At 46.5% G+C, this 16,990-nt stretch overlaps 2 protein-coding genes across 2 annotated transcripts; one reads left to right on the forward strand and one right to left on the reverse strand.

Moving 5' to 3' along the window:
• The first annotated feature begins 1,174 nt into the window (after positions 1-1,174).
• On the forward strand, positions 1,175-7,544 carry lmnl3 (lamin L3). Its single transcript, XM_068710689.1, has 12 exons — positions 1,175-1,840; positions 2,070-2,226; positions 2,601-2,726; positions 2,832-3,002; positions 3,082-3,207; positions 3,418-3,638; positions 3,740-3,959; positions 4,195-4,302; positions 4,538-4,654; positions 5,197-5,307; positions 5,430-5,498; positions 7,222-7,544. The coding sequence occupies exons 1-11, from the start codon at positions 1,440-1,442 to the stop codon at positions 5,469-5,471; spliced, it is 1,800 nt and encodes a 599-aa protein (XP_068566790.1). The 5' UTR covers positions 1,175-1,439; the 3' UTR covers positions 5,472-5,498; positions 7,222-7,544.
• A 489-nt stretch (positions 7,545-8,033) lies between these two features.
• On the reverse strand, positions 8,034-14,171 carry LOC137872334 (E3 ubiquitin-protein ligase MARCHF3-like). The gene is made up of 5 exons (XM_068710533.1): positions 13,718-14,171; positions 12,588-12,796; positions 11,107-11,302; positions 9,784-9,990; positions 8,034-9,253 (listed from the first exon to the last, which is right to left on the reverse strand). Exons 2-5 carry the CDS (start codon positions 12,770-12,772, stop codon positions 9,095-9,097), a joined length of 747 nt encoding a protein of 248 aa, XP_068566634.1. The 5' UTR covers positions 12,773-12,796; positions 13,718-14,171; the 3' UTR covers positions 8,034-9,094.
• Positions 14,172-16,990: the final 2,819 nt, after the last annotated feature.

Raw genomic sequence — 16,990 nt, forward strand, 5'->3', positions numbered from 1 at the left:
TTCCAAGAGAAATTTAGGATTAATACGAAACACGATCCGCTTGAAAATGATGACTTAATTTCACTTAATTTAAAATTTCAAACGTGTCAGAAAATGTGCTGTAATGTAATGAGTTAGAGTAGTACATGTGATGAGTTAGAGTAGTACATGTGATGAGTTAGAGTAGTACATGTGATGAGTTAGAGTAGTACATGTAATGAGTTTGAGTAGTACATGTGATGAGTTAGAGTAGTACATGTGATGAGTTAGAGTAGTACATGTGATGAGTTAGAGTAGTACATGTGATGAGTTAGAGTAGTACATGTGATGAGTTAGAGTAGTACATGTGATGAGTTAGAGTAGTACATGTAATGAGTTAGAGTAGTACATGTGATGAGTTAGAGTAGTACATGTGATGAGTTAGAGTAGTACATGTGATGAGTTAGAGTAGTACATGTGATGAGTTAGAGTAGTACATGTGATGAGTTAGAGTAGTACATGTGATGAGTTTGAGTAGTACATGTGATGAGTTAGAGTAGTACATGTGATGAGTTAGAGTAGTACATGTGATGAGTTAGAGTAGTACATGTGATGAGTTAGAGTAGTACATGTGATGAGTTTGAGTAGTACATGTGATGAGTTCACGTTGATATTTAACATTTGGGGTCAAGAATAAACAGCTGATAAAAACAGATGCAGTCTCGTGAGAAGTGGCTTTTGGTGAGTCATCTCGATCAGCTGATGTCCTGCAGGAATCTCACTTCAGTCAAGCTGGACTGAGTTACGCTAAAGAAAATAACGGAAGCTGTCCAGTTTTCCCTTCAAAGTAAAGGTCACTCCGGAAAAAAATCATTCAGTATGAACGATACTGGTTTCGTTTGAGATTTGTCCACACATCCAGTGGACCCCACAAACACATAAAACACATATTATGTGTTTTATTTCAAGAAATGAATATGTATGTGCAAAATAATCTACCAGAAAAATGATTGTATGATGGTAAACATCCTGAAAGTATACATAATGGTGACAATAAGGATGTTTTGCAAATGAGAATGTACCTTAAATACAATATGAATTGTTACTTTGATAGTTGTTAATATTACACACACACACGAACCCGTCAATTCCGTATTATTTTGAAAATCTCACCCGGAAATGTATTGCGTAATGTAGTGTCACTTGGCGCGGCTGGCATTCTTTACGCTACTTAGTCAGTGCGTGATTACCGTCAGCTGTGCACATCGTAAACGCAGGACCAGAAGCCATTTAACCAGAAGGGAGAGCCGGGTACCGGTTCTTCACGTGCTGCGATCACAGATGTCTCCGCATCCACCACTGATGTAGACGTTAGTGCGGATGGGAATAACTTCAACGTGACCCCGCTGATAAAGAAGCGACTGAACTCTATCTGGACCAGCTGCGAACTCGGACTCGGACGTGTCTAGCCCACCATCGTCATGGCCGCTGCCACCTCGACCCCCGCTGCCGCCTCCAGCGGCCGCTCCAGCCGCTCCGCCAGCCGACACAGCGCAGCCGCCGGCCTGCCCGCATCCGGCACCGGCACCAGCCCGACCCGCATGTACCGCATCCAGGAGAAGGAGGAGCTCCGGCACCTCAACGACCGCCTCGCCAACTACATCCACCGGGTCCAAGACCTGGAAAGCGAAAGGTCCTCCATTCTGTTCCAGCTGGAGGAGAAAGATGAGTCGAAAAGCCGTGAGATGGGCAACGTTCGGCGGCTGTACGAGGAGGAGCTGGCCGACGTCAGGAAGTCCCTGGACGTCCTGGCCGGAGAGAGGGCCCGGTTGCAGATCGACTACGGAAATCTCTGCGAGGAGTACCGGAAACTTCAGGCCAGGTAGGACCGGTAGGATGCAGCCATAGAGCGCGCAGGTGCAGAAGAAGCTGGGCTGATGTACAGTTCTGCGCCGCTGTGTGGTTTAATACTCTGCAGGTGTCTCAATATTCATATTTCTACTTGTGTATGTTCACACAGCGACCAAGGCAGCATTACATCTACACGTGTGTGTGAATGGATGATGCACGATCAGCTGTTTTCTGTGGCGCTCATAACTTCTCCTCCTCAGGAACCAGAAGAAGGAGAGCGATCTGACCGCCGCTCTGGCCCAGTGGAGGCAACTCGAGGCAACTCTGAGCTCCAAGGATGCTGCGTTCACTGAGCTGCTGTCTGACAACAGGAGGCTCAGTGAGGAGTTCACTGACCAGAGCAGCCAGCTGGAAAACGTAAGACCGGAAGCTAGATGTAATCCAGTGCATGGTTGAGGTTGTGACTCTATCGGCTTTAATGGCGTAAGGTCGCGATGAAATCAAATATCCAGATCTAAGCAATGATGTCATCTAAATGAATAAGCATAGAGACTATTTATTGTATTGATTAACCAGAAAACTTGCTATTTCATGATGTATATCATATTGTGACCTTTAATAATTCATGTTTCAGCAACATGTTCCACGCTGTGATCAAGACACAAAATAAATGTGACAAATATTTGTACCTGAGACCTGATTTTAAGCTGAAAAGCCATGACTTTACCAGAGATGAAGCTCATTTATTCTAGTTTAATAACTGTGTGTCTGGGATGGGGGGGGGTCACCAGGTAGAGGGCGCTCTGGCAGCCACCAAGAACCAGCTGAGCGCTGAGATCCTGAGGAGGGTGGACTTGGAGAACCAGGTGCAGACCCTGAAAGAACAGCTGGGTCTCCAGATGAACCTCAGTCAGCAGGTAGGAACACACAGCTGGACTCTAGATGACTAACGTTCACCTCACCTGTCCTCCTGTCCTCTGTTTGCCGTCTCACGGCTCTGTGGGTTTATTCGTGTTTTGAAGGAGATCTTTGAGATCCGAAGCCGTCACGAGAGTCTTCTGGTGGAGATGGACTCGGGACGACGGAGAGAGTTTGAGGGTAAACTGACGGAGACGATGCAGCAGCTCCGGCAGGACCACGAGTCTCAGGTGCAGCAGTACAAAGAAGAGATCGACAGGACCTTCAGTTCTAAGGTGAAGTCTTTAGAAGTTTCCCTATTTATTTTTTTATTACTCAAAGTTTCTGATCTTGAACTTTCTTTCTGCGCTACAGTTGCAGAACGCCCAGCAGGCCGCGTTGGAGAAAAACAGTGTTGCGTCGGCCACCAAAGACGAACTGGAAGCCACCAAAGTCCGAGTGGAGAGCCTCAGCGCCCAGCTGCAGCAGTACCAGACAGATGTGAGTGAGGCCATGAACCCTTAAAGGAGCTGTAGACCAAATCCACAGCCGGACTTATTGCTTCTATTTTGTATATTTATTTTGTTGTGTTGAGCGAACTGTTGTTTGTCTTCCTCGTTCTTTGAGGACCTTTTTGTAGTTAGTGTAGTTTGCTCCACGCTGTGTTTCTTCTTCCTCGCCTCTGACTTTCTTCTTCTTCTTCTCTGTCAGAAAATGGTGCTGGAGAGCCGCTTCCAGGAGCTGGAGAGGACTCTCGACGGGGAGCGGGAGGTTTGGCAGCACAGACTCGGTCAGAAGGAGCAGGAGCTGCTGACTATGAGGAGCCGGATGTTCTCCCAGCTGGAGGACTACGAGAACCTGCTGGACGTCAAACTGGCTCTGGACATGGAGATCAACGCCTACAGGAAGATGCTGGAGGTGGAGGAGCAGAGGTTTGGCTGTGATCTGTCATGTAACATGGCGTGATACCGGGACCTCCGGCGTGTTTCACCAGTTACTCTTTTTAATCCAAATGATGTCGTCTTCTCCTCAGACTGCAGCTGTCACCCAGCCCTTCCCAGCATGCGGCTATACCCCGAACTCAGGCGCACGGCAGCCGCAAGCTCAGAGGGAAGAAACGGAAACTGGAGGGAGTGTCCGGCATATCGCCGGTCTCTAAAATGTCCAGTCGGTCAGCAGAGCGCGGCGGCGTGAGCGTGGCGGAGGTCGACGTCGACGGAAAATACGTCCGACTGAAGAACAACTCTGAGACGGTGAGGCTGGATGATGGCTTCATTTGTACTTTTAGTCTGAAGGATTAGTTTGAATGTCCCAGCTCCAGACGTTGATTTGCACTTCTCCTCGTTATTAACAATCAGCCAGAGGAGGTTGTGTTTCACATTGTTTTGCGCTGGATTAAAAATCCGGTCCAGTTCATTGAATAATCGCATTATGGCGGCAAACCTTAGATTCCCGCCTGAAATGTGTTTACTTGTTGTGCGTTTCCAGGAGCAGCCGCTGGGTGGTTGGGTGGTACGAAAGATGTACCCGGACTGTGAAGACCTCTCCTTCCACATCCCCTCCTCCTGCACCCTGGCTGCTGGGCAGACGCTCACAGTGAGTAGTTGACGTTTCTGTTTACTGTACAGCTCAGCTCTGCTGCCAAGAAGCCTCATTATGGGGGGGGGGCAATAAAGTGTGTGTGTGTGTGTGTGTGTGTGTGTGTGTGTGTGTGTGTGTGTGTGTGTGTGTGTGTGTGTGTGTGTGTGTGTGTGTGTGTGTGTGTGTGTGTGTGTGTGTGTGTGTGTGTGTGTGTGTGTGTGTGTGTGTGTGTGTGTGTGTGTGTGGTCAGATCTGGGCCGCAGGTGAAGATGCGGAGGCTGATTCTGGGGACCTGGTCCTGCAGGGCCAGAGGAGCTGGGGCCCCGTCGCTCACGTGAGGGTGGTTCTTCTGGACCCCAACCATGAGGTTAGTGGAGCATTTTGTGCTGGTGCATTCTGGGAGATGCAGTTTGCTTCACTGCAGTCAAACCCGGGCGATGTTGCTCATTACTTTGTGTCTCTGTCGCGTTAAAATCCAGAAGGACTCGGTTCACTATCGACGCGTCTAGAGGACTCGTCCTGTATCTCCCTGATGAGACTCTGAGAATACGTTTGTGTTGAATTCAGAGAAAACAACATGAATCTAGCCGTTAAGAAATCGTGTTCACAGACTTCGTCTCAACAGTCGAGGCTACACACTTTATCGTAGCGTTATTCTCTTCATCTCGATGATGATGACCGGAGGAAGCTTCACCACCAGGAGACGTGTTGAGAACGCGTCTCCATGAGGTCCTCTGGGCATATTTATCAAGATTGTGAAATATTGAATTCAAACGTTTACATTTTATCGATTGAATCGCTCTTTAAAATGCTCTTTTTAGATTCTGAAACAATGTAATTCTTACAAAGTGTTGCTTTGGATATAGACGTTTGAAGGTATGATGTTGGATGTCATGTGATCCGGTCTAGGAGATGGCGGAGCACCGGGTGTGCCTGCAGGACGGAGGTGAGGAGGAGACTGAACTGGACTTTGATGAAGAATACGTCGCTGGCAGTGACATCCAGCACTTTCGGAGACAGGTGAAGACACTGACTCATAAAAAGCAGCCGACAACAAACTCTTACAGAACCGGGCCCAAATGCCTCAGTACATGAAACTTGACGTCCGTTGTTGTTGTTTTTTCATGCTGCCTTCACTGAAGCCCAAGAGGAAGAAGAAGAAGAAGTGTTGCTCTGTCTCTTGAGTGCAGAGCAGGCGGCGTGCTGTACAGGTGAGGAGGGCGGAGCGGTCCCTCTGCTCGTCTGCTTGTATCAGTGTACAGATGCATGGCTCCTTCAAACCTGCTGCATTTGCTCCTGCCTTTGATTCATTCAGCAAAAACCATCAGTGAGTCAGGAGTCAGTCTCTGGGTTGAAGGGTAACTTCTAATCATTAGTCAGTTTGACACTAAAATGGGGTCCAGTTTGAACGATACCGACGTCTCCCTTTGACGAGCTCCACTGAGCCGAACGTCATGGATCCTGATGAGCTTCTCCATCACAACAATGAGTGGAGTGCTGGATTCATGGTGATTCTATCCACTATAGTCACACAACTAGAGCAGCAGACGGAGCTCTAGAAACCGTCCAAAATGTCCAACTTGGTGTTTTTAAAGGGTTAGTTCGTATTCACCAAAGTCACACAGAAACTAACGGATCCACAGACGAGGTCAAATCTTATGCTGTCACTTCTGAAGACTGAAGCCAATGAGAAAGTGTCTTTAAAGCTGCATTCTCTCTAGTGTCCATCAGGGGGCGACTCCTCTGGTTGTATAGAAGTCTAGTCTAAAATGACTCTACTTCTCTCTTCATTTATTCCCTCAGTAAACATTGTAAACATGAGTTTATGGTCTCAATCTCTAGTTTACAGTCTTCTTCAATACAGCATGATGTTCATTTAGTACATTATGGAACATTTAGAGTCAAACAGACCATAAAGAGGGGATGATTTAGGGGCGGGGCTACAGGCTGTAATGTAATAACAGACAGCGTTGGTGAACTGATGTTCATCCAGCGTGCTCATTAGTATCCCAGTTTGTATCTTATTTGGGATGCATGAGGAACATGAGGAACCAGGTCTCTGAAAACCAGGATGTGATGGTGACATGTGCAACACATTACCGGGATAAAGAAATGAGGTCTTGAGGGAGGTTCATGCTGCCTTCAGCTTTATTTTAGTCTTAGTTTTAAGCTCTCTGGAAACAGAAGAATGTGGAACTTTAACCCAGCCAACTTTTCCTCACTGTCCACTTTAGTGACTTAAATGTAGACGTATGAACGTTTGGTGCTCAAACACATTTTGAATCGGGCAAAACCCAGAATAGATTTGTGTTCTAAATCAAAGCGGTTTGGATTCGATCGGCATCGGTCTTCATGCAGTACTGTATGCACGCAGCTACGCTCGCTGGTATCGGAGCGTCGATGAAAACAAGCGGTGAAAGTGTCTCGCGCTCTCAGCGGTTTGTTTTGGATGCAGATGCATGGATGCATTTAGCTTTTGACAGCTTAATGTCTGACGTATCTTTCAGTTTGTGTAGAAACATGATTGAAAAGCTTTCTTAATTAAGTGCGATGCAGAGCCCAGCTGCAATACATCCGTCATGTTTAAGGTTATAGGCACAAAGGATGAAGCCAGTGAAGCAATAACGTGCCTTATTAATGCTGATAATCATATTACTAACTTCTAAATGCTAAGACACACTTATTTGAGTTTGGTTTAAACATGCATGAGAACTTAACCAAACGGCAATCCTTCAGTTAAAGGGAACCACGAGTCCACTGATCTGGACTCCCTGGTTTCCACGCGGTGCTCGTTGCCGTCGGTATCTCCCCGCTGTGACCCGTGTGCCGTACCTTCCCCTCGCTGCATGTTCAGCACTAACAGACTGCCGGCATGCGTCCCGTGACGGTAACTGTTCATTTGATAAATGTGCTGACGCTGCGGTTTGCTTTCAGGATCTGTCTAAGGAGGGCAGCTGTGCCGTCATGTGAATCGCTGCCGCCTGCCTGGAACACTTGGACCAGCTCCGACCCGGGAGAACGGACGTCTGCTGCTCTCTGGTTCCGGCGTCGTCTCAAACGACGGACTCCTCTCTGCAGAACCACAGCAGGACTTTGACCCGCCGGTCTGACCGTGAAGAGCTCGGATGCCTTAGAGCGACGCATCGACCTCAGTGCTCCTCGCTCCAGCTGCACAAGACGATGTGAGCTTTGATTTTATCTCATTTTAAATGAATGTGTGAAATAAAACTGTTAGCATAATAAAGATATACATCTGACTGTGTGTTGAAGACTGTTCATTACAGCAAATGTGCTCAGAGTTCACGATGGCTCACAACACTCTGAAGTGGGATGGACTTCAGCAGCACCAGTTTAAGGTTTAATTAACTCAACGAATTTAATCTGCACATTTTCTGACTAATGGTGTCCAATCATGGAGATGGTTTGGGTTTTCTTCATCCTGGAAATGGGAATGTAAAAGCTGACATGATGCTTAAGGATTTTGCATCAGGCTGTAAATGAAAACACGGAATATTGGAGAACTAGTTTCCTAGAGGATGATGGATGCTGCACTGATCATACTAGGACTGTTTGAAGAGTCCAAAAAATAATGTCAAATGTCATTTTCAATTTTCTTTTCTTAATTCTGATGGAATGTCACAAGAATTTATAAGAAGTTAGGAAAAGACGAGCGAGGTGCAAAGAGAATCCCACTGCACTTAAATGAGCGAGGATGGATTTTTTTTTTTTAAAACTTTATTTGTAACCTGTAGATAATGGGAACAGTGACAAATGATGCTGTACAATTTTCAAGTAAAGATCCCTGTCCAAAAAGAATCACGTTGCAATGACTAAAATGGCAGGTTGCCAAAAAAGACTTTTCCTCAACCTTCAGGTCAACGTCTCAACCATCAGGTCAACCATCAGGTCAACGTCTCGACCATCAGGTCAACGTCTCGACCTTCAGGTCAACGTCTCGACCTTCAGGTCAACCATCAGGTCAACGTCTCGACCTTCAGGTCAACGTCTCAGTTTCAGCTGCACTTTGTGTTTAGCACTAATTCACTTGTTAGCAAGCGAACATGCTAAACTAAGACTGAACATGGTGGGCTTAATTCCAGCACGCTGACGTTGGCACTTGGCTCACAGCTCCACTGTGCCCACAGGTACAGCCTCACAGCTGCTGGCATGGCTGCTCTAGATGTGGCGTGAATGTCCTTCACTCGCTACTGCATTGTCCAATCCACCCGAGAGCAACCCGAGCAGGCTGTTGGGTGTTTTTAACCGGTTCCAGATGGAGGGGGCTCTTGTACCCATGTTTCATGTGGATGAAGTTCATTCCTTAAAGGGAACATGTCCTCGTCCACACAGTGCTTACCAACCCACAAGCTGTAAACTAAGACGACCCAGTCACTACTTCATGGCATGTCAGACAACCTGTGATTCAACAAGCCGTCCAGATTCGGCTCCATTATTATTGTAGATATTACAACGGAGTCAACGATTGATCTTATTCCACGAGGAGGAAACATTACTGCATGGTCAGATAGTCCAGAACGCTTTGTTTCCAGGAAATGATTGTCAGTCAAAAGTCCACGATTGACCAGATGACTCTTCTGATGTGGAGAGATGACACAAGGTCGTAGTTTTCCTCAGACGGACTCGACGGTTGTGAGACTCCATTGTTCCAGCAGCAGGTGACGATCCTGCGGTTCTTGAAGGAGTCCACCAACCCTGGCTTCAGCTCTGCTGTCGTGTCGGGATGGGGACGTGTCTTTGGCTTCGCTGTCCTCCTCTATGAGGTCTGTGCCGTGTTGTGGACTGCGGTCTACACCATAGTCTCTTTATTGGAGCCTTTGCAGGAGGTGTTTATGGGCAGGCTCTGTTGGGTAGGTGTGCTGTGGGCAGGCAAGGGAATCTGCAACCGCACCGTCTTGTTGGTCTTCTTCCACGTTTGGAACAAATTCATATGGTAGCGCACAGACACCTGAGAAACAAGCGTCACGGTTCAGTTTTCAGTCTGGTGAAGGTTCATGGTCAAACATAATGTGATAAAAAGAGTCCCATTGAAGATGTTACAAATAATAAATGAGAAGGACCTGGTACCATAAGTGAGTTGAGTCGAGCCGGACCATTGGATGACAACTGAGTCACTGCTATTGGCTGATGAAGACCATGTGATGAAGATTAAAAGCCTGGAAAAGCTTGTAAGTGGCTGAGCTGGTGACTACTGCTCCCAAAGGTCAAGAATGCACCTCCCCTCCGAAGGGCCAAGTTTTCTTTTATGTTTTGTGATTTATTTGTAGTTTCAAGCTAACTAATTATTTGATGGGTGGTTTTAAATAACCTAGTAAGTTGAAGCTGCTAACCAAATCAAATGACTGGAATAAGAGAGGAGCTGCAGAGACTTATCGCCCACGTCCTTCTACACCAGGCCGGATTGAATTTAAGGTCACGGAGGGTAAAACAAGCAAAACGATGTGCTGACCGAATGACGAGTGTAGACCCTGAACGTACCAGGGTCCAGAAGACGTATATGCTGAAGAGGGCCAGCGTGAGGACCAGCAGCCCCAGGGCCTCCATGCCGTTGGTGTAGTAGAGGTCCATGGCTCCCTGAACACACAGCCACCCTGACAGGCTGGCCAGCGGGGTGATGAACAGGAAACACACGGCATCGCCGCACAGCGTCCTCCTCTGCTGCTGCACGGCTGGAGAACACAACCACTGGGGGGAGAATGATAGATATCAGGCTTTTTTAAATGATTATATATCATTATGATATAATTGTTCAATGATATCAAACATATACTAAAATACTGACGTCCCCAGTCTAATAATTAGTTGGCTATTAAAGGGACCTGCAGTGAGTGTGGTTATGTGTGAAGCTTAAATACACAATATTCTAACAACAACAACAACAGCTGTTTTCATGGCTGATTAAAGGTGTGCTCCAGTTTAAGTAAGGTCACCAAGCCTGTGAAGGTCCGACACACACACACACACACACACACACACACACACACACACACACACACACACACACACACACACACACACACACACACACACACACACACACACACACACACACACACACACACACACACACACAGTGTGTGCAGGGCCTGATGTCTCAACACCTTTGAGATCAGACACACTGCTGTATCAATAATGTAAATGTTGTGCATGTGTTTCTGTGCATGTGAGCACATGTGTCCAGCATTGCCCGACAGCAGGCTTACGCTGCTCACCTCTTTAACCTGGTGGAGAGCACGGTGCTTAATCAGCAGATTACTGGCTGTGACCACACATGCAGCAGGAAGACGACAAGGCCGCTAATACGAGAGGGGAGGAGACACCTTCTAATCTGGCTCTCAGGCTAAGTGGCTTTAGGGGTACAAGCAGGTCCAACTGACAGCAGCAGGTCCTCCAGCAGGAAGGCAGCAGGGCTCATCCTCTCTCATTCCCCAGTTTGTACATCCTTGATTCCTCTCCTATATATATATATATATATATGTATTTATGTGTGTGTGTGTTTATATATACACACACACACACACACACACACACACACACATACATATATATATATATATATATATATATATATATATATATATATATATATATATATATATATATATATATATATATATATATATATATATATATATATATATATATGTGTGTGTGTGTGTGTGTGTGTGTGTGTGTGTGTGTGTGTGTGTGTGTATATATATACACACACACACACACACACACACACATATATATATATATATATATATATATATATGTATGTGTATGTGTATGTGTATGCTGTGTATTGTAAGGGCCTACCTCAGTAAGGGGCTTCGGCAGGCGCTCCAGTGCAAACTGGTGGTGGCAGAGTTCACAGTGGCTGCTGTTGGAGGCGGTGAGCCAGTGCTCCAGACAGGCCCGGTGCACCATGGCCAGGCTACCACAGCACTCGCAGGGGGACAGCAGCTCCCCCGAGGCCCTGCCTTCATGGCAGATCCTACAAAACGGCTCCTCCCTGCACAGACGGGATCTCTCTTTAACATGTACCTCACTGGTGCTGTGATGGTAGCTCTGCAAGAAGCCTTCTCAGACACGTCCATGACCCCCAACAGAAACACTCAAGGCCTCCAATCGGACTCCAACAGGGGCCCATCACTGGATTCTAAGTGAATGAACAACAGGGTCGCCCCTAGAGGTCCCTAGAGAGCGCAAAGTATTCCTTCCTCTTCCTTCCACAACAGTTTGGTGTCAATAGTCACAGTAAACGATAATAGTAATAACACCTTTAAATCCACAAATTCAAATCTATTGAAGTTGTAAATATCCAGTCCTCTATGCAACACAATGCATCCTGTAATAAACTTGTTTTTTATAACTCTGTTTAAGCCCATTTTAAGTTTCAACACCTGAGAAATGAGCTTCGTCAGTGCTTGTGCTGCGTCTGTACGAGACGCTCCAGCTCAATGTAAAGCCCTGAGGAAAACCAGGTTAAACCAGCCGAAGACAAATCATCGGAGGGAAGCGTAGAGATCTGTTATACTTCCTGAGGTTTCTCCTCTCGGCGAACCAACATTCTCACAACTCCTCAAAGTTCTCCGCCTTCTCCGCCCATCGCCCCTCAGAACCCCTGTGGAGACATTGGCGACCCTCGCATGTATCACCGTTTACTCAAATGTAAAGCCGCCTGTGTCATCAGAGCAACTAGAGACAGAGAAGGTCCATACAGAGCAGGTTAACGGGTCAATGGATGGGTAGAACATACACAGGACCTTCACTCAGGAGACCACGGATCGTGTCCTGTGTGAAACAACGTCAACATTTGACCTTACTTTAGTTGAGTAACTCAAGCACTTAACTAATGCCAGTTATGTAAAAAACATACTTAACCCAAACCACCATCTATTCCTAAGCTTTACTTAAACCCAAACTAAAAACTAAGGAAACCTACTTTGGAAGTTTATTTTGAAAAGAGACGATGATGAGCATAAACTATACGTTTCCCGTAAACATGGACCTTTACTTTGAAAAGACACGATGCATATTCACACATTTAAAACTAGAGGGGTGTCGAGGGCCTCTGACCAAGCATTAGTGCTCGATGAGTGGGAACATCAAGCACTAAACTATTACAAAGTATTACATGAACCAGCTTCAGTCTTCAGTTAGCAATCACACTGCTAGCTGACACCAAATCACTGTCCCTTTAAGACAGAACAAACTTCCCCAGAGAGGTCCTTCAGAGGGACGCAGTCAGTCTGTCTATGGAGCGGCTCCACAGATAGATGCCACCCTCGTGTTACCTGTCGGCGATTGCTGAACGTTGCTCACTGGGCGTGTCTGTGCGACAGCGCGTCGCTTCTTGGTTGCGGCCGTCGAGTCCCTCCTCCAGCCCGACCTCAGGCGTTAGCTTGACCTCCCCCACGGGGCCGGACACCCACGGGACGGGGGGCTCCTCTGCTGTCATGTCTGCTCTGTGAGGGGCCATTCACTCATGTCAGGAGCGTCGCTTCTGTTAGCAGACAAACACAGGCTTATTGTACCGCCCGTCACGCTACAACAAAGCTACTTACATAGCACTATTTGTACACATTGTTTATATATATATATATATATATATATATATATATATATATATATATATATATATATATATATATATATATATATATATATATATATATATATATATATATGTGTGTGTATATGTGTGTGTGTCACTTCAGGACGTGGTCAGATGTTGTGCAGAGCTCAGGCTTTCTACCGTCATCGATCATTAAAGTCCTGAACGAGTTCAGATCTGCACCTCTGAGGCTCACCAGTTAACGCTCTGCACCCTGTTGGGTCGACCCGTACACAACACACACCAGAACAGATGTAGACATTGTTGGGGGTTGTTGAGTGCTTCAAGTATTTCTTGACAAACAACAGTTCATCATGCAGCTGTAGACACTAGAAGCAAACAGAAGTAGCAACCCTCACTTCTTCACGGAACAAAACTGTTCCACTCTCCCTGCTCTCAGAACCCTCATCTCACACACTCACACACTCACACACTCTCACACTCTCACACACACACACACACACACACACACACACACACACACACACACACACACACACACACACACACACACACACACACACACACACACACACCATAGTGGAGCTGAAAATGTAGATAATCCACTCAACAGGTCTTTGGGTATGAACATGTTAGCCATAACAACTTCATAGAGGGCAATATGTCTGTGTTGTTTTTACAGCTTTAATGCAATAACATTCCAATAACCATCTCATCGATCTTAATTCTATTCTAATCTATTAATGCAGCAGCCAATCACTTCTGGGATTAGTACTGGAAACGTAAGGTGAACCACTCTGTCAGAGTATTAGACTCTCCTCTGTAGACTTGAGCTGTAAGTGTACTCACCTGTGTGTAGACAGAGAGGAGCCTCATGCAAGGTGCACCAGAGCGTTCGTCCTCTTTCAACAACAACACTCATGAACACGCATCAAGCCGCGTCCGTGTTCCTGTTCACCACCGACTCCAGAAACCCAGCGGAGCTGTTCCAGAGCACAGCCTGTCACCCCTCTATGAAGCAACGCGTCAGCTCCAGCAGGCTGACCAGCAGCTGCAGGTCCACACACTCTGTGATGGCGTCTGCTCTGCTCAGTGAGCAGCAGAACCTTCCCGTCCGTTGATCAGAGTCCGTGTGAGGAAGCTTCTCCTTCTAAAGCCTGCCGGCAGGATTAGCGAGGCTTGACGGCGGTGAGAGCAGTGAGGGATTAGACAGAGGGGAAAGTAGGGGCCGGGCCAAACGAATGGAAATCACATCAGAGTGAGTTACAGCAGCAGCACCTTCATCCTGTCAGGGGGGGCAGAGCGGGCCTTCACCGGCCTCCTCCCGTGGTGATACAGGCTGGTGGAGGACCAGGGCCCTGCCACACATGAGGAGGGACGGGAGCCGGCTTGTTGGGGGGGTGGTCGGTGGAGGAGAGAGGTCCTCTCTGTGATTCATACCACAATCAGTATCTGATGGTGTGGACAAACAGACAAACAGTACAAAGCCATACATGTCCATCAATCATCTTTCACTAACTGGAGATGTAATAATGAGTTTCTTAGTGAAGTCTTGTGGTCAGTGACACAAACATGCAACAATGTAACAACTTACTGACAGCCAACAAAACGATATCTAATAAAAGAAAAGTTGAAATCTCAACACAAGTCAAAGTGTTTCTTCACTCTCCTGTTTGAAGCACTTTGCTCTACAGTATTATACTTTGTTGTTGCTGATGGTGGTGGGCGGTGTTCTCTCAACAGTGTGATGTGTAGGATGTCTTCATGTCCTTTGTCCTTGTCTCCCTGTCTGGTGGAGAGGGGCCGGGTCATATCTCTATCAAATGACGAGTTAGATTTCTTTATGTCTACAGAGACTGGGATCAGTCCAGGTGGTGTTAAATGAAACACGTCCTCCGGGTTTGAACACCCTATGGTGTCATTTCATGGAGGTGGACTCGCTGAGATTCAAGAGGATCATTTCATCAGTTCCCTGTACTCTCTTTGAAACATCTCCTCAAATTAATCTCTTGGTTTTATTATTTCTTTCAATAAAAGAATTCTCTGATCTTCTCACTTTTATGATGCCTTATTTTGAATGTATGCTGTCCTTCTGGCTGCTCTTCTACTATGGATCTGTCATGGTGTGTGCCTCTCCAACCCTTCCTTGTGTTCCCTGTGTTCTCCATGTGGTGTCCTGTGTATCTGTCTCTGTATATCTGTCTCTGTATCTGTCTCTGTGTATCTGTATCTGTCTCTGTGTATCTGTATCTGTATCTGTGTATCTGTCTCTGTGTCTCTGTCATCTGTCTCTGTGTCTCTGTCTCTGTGTATCTGTATCTGTATCTGTGTATCTGTATCTGTGTCTCTGTGTATCTGTCTCTGTGTATCTGTCTCTGTGTATCTGTCTCTGTATCTGTATCTGTGTATCTGTATCTGTGTCTCTGTGTCTCTGTCTCTGTGTCTCTGTCTCTGTGTCTCTGTCTCTGTGTATCTGTATCTGTGTATCTGTATCTGTGTATCTGTCTCTGTATCTGTGTCTCTGTGTATCTGTCTCTGTGTATCTGTCTCTGTGTATCTGTATATCTGTCTCTGTGTATCTGTCTCTGTGTATCTGTCTCTGTATCTGTGTCTCTGTCTCTGTGTATCTGTATCTGTCTCTGTGTATCTGTCTCTGTGTATGTGTATCTGTCTCTGTGTATGTGTCTCTGTCTCTGTGTATCTGTCTCTGTCTCTGTGTATCTGTCTCTGTGTATCTGTCTCTGTGTATCTGTCTCTGTCTCTGTCTCTGTGTATGTGTATGTGTCTCTGTCTCTGTGTATGTGTATCTGTCTCTGTGTATCTGTCTCTGTCTCTAATAACACTTATTGTAGATCAGGAACTGTTTTTTAATGTTGACTACAGCATGTGTGTGTGGAGCCGGCTCAGACTTAAGCCTGTGTTGTAAAGCCCTTCCATTCATATGTATGGTCTGTTCTCTCTCTACACATAAGCTCAGATAAAAGGGGAGAAAGAGGGACTCTCTCAGACTGCTCTGTGTCCCTCGGTCCCTCTAATCCCGTCTGTTATTCATCCCAGGCCGCTCCTCACAAAGCCCAGAGGGAACGCTCGGCACTGGGAACTCCTTCATGAACAGACAGAGGGTGGATGACTCCTTTGACGCTGACGGTACAGCGGCGTGCAGACAGAGCCCCAGACTCTGAAAAGACGTGAGCACGGGGCCCCGACACGCCCCTCTGGAGGAGAGACACTTCCTGTCCTCGCTGCGCTGCAGCAGGCCCGTTTGAGGCGGCCTCTGGCTGCGGGTCTAGGTGGGCCGATGTTGTGTCTGGGATTTAGTCAAGGTCCGTTTGGGTCGGCGGACCCTTTACCCGCCTCCGCCATTTGCATTTTGTTAGATGGGATGGGGGCCCTTTCTAATCCTGCCAAGAGCGAGGGGCCACTTTCCAGTCGATCGATCCCTTACTCCATCAGGTCCCCCACAGCCATTCAAAGATGGTAATCCAGCGTGTGCCGCGGTCTGGATCCATTGAGGACAAAAGCACTGCTGGAAGCTGTCTGGACATCTCATGTGTGCTTCACGCTCTACCTGTACGCCATGATGACCATGATGACCATGATGACCACCTGCTTCTTCTTATGTACAAAACACATAAGAAATAATATCAACTGGACTGTATTCACAAGAAGCATAAACAGATTACCTCTGTCCCTTATAAATACAGTAAAAAGAATGTCTTTATTCTTTAATGTTATGATACAAGTTAAGGAATAATAACCTCTGACTACTACGGGCACAACATCAAGCAATGTTACGCTATCAATTATGAGACTTCTCATTTCCACCGTGAAATATCTACATTTATGAATACTGGAGAATCTCAGGTAGATATCTAGATGTAGTTATCTTACTCATCTCAAATGGATCAGCAGCTGTCACACATTATTCATTGAACTAACTATTTAACGTACAGACTCACACAGTTTCCTCATGTTGGCTCATTTGAGCAGACACACAGACTCACAGTCACAGACACACAGACTCACAGTCACAGACACACAGACTCACAGTCACAGACGCACAGACTCACAGTCACAGACACAGACTCACAGACTCACAGTCACAGACACACAGACTCACAG

The sequence above is a fragment of the Cebidichthys violaceus genome, unplaced genomic scaffold, assembly GCF_023349555.1.
Source record: "Cebidichthys violaceus isolate CVI_PGR_0920_01 unplaced genomic scaffold, fCebVio1.0.p SCAF_16, whole genome shotgun sequence".
Classification (NCBI taxonomy): Eukaryota; Metazoa; Chordata; class Actinopteri; order Perciformes; family Stichaeidae; genus Cebidichthys; species Cebidichthys violaceus.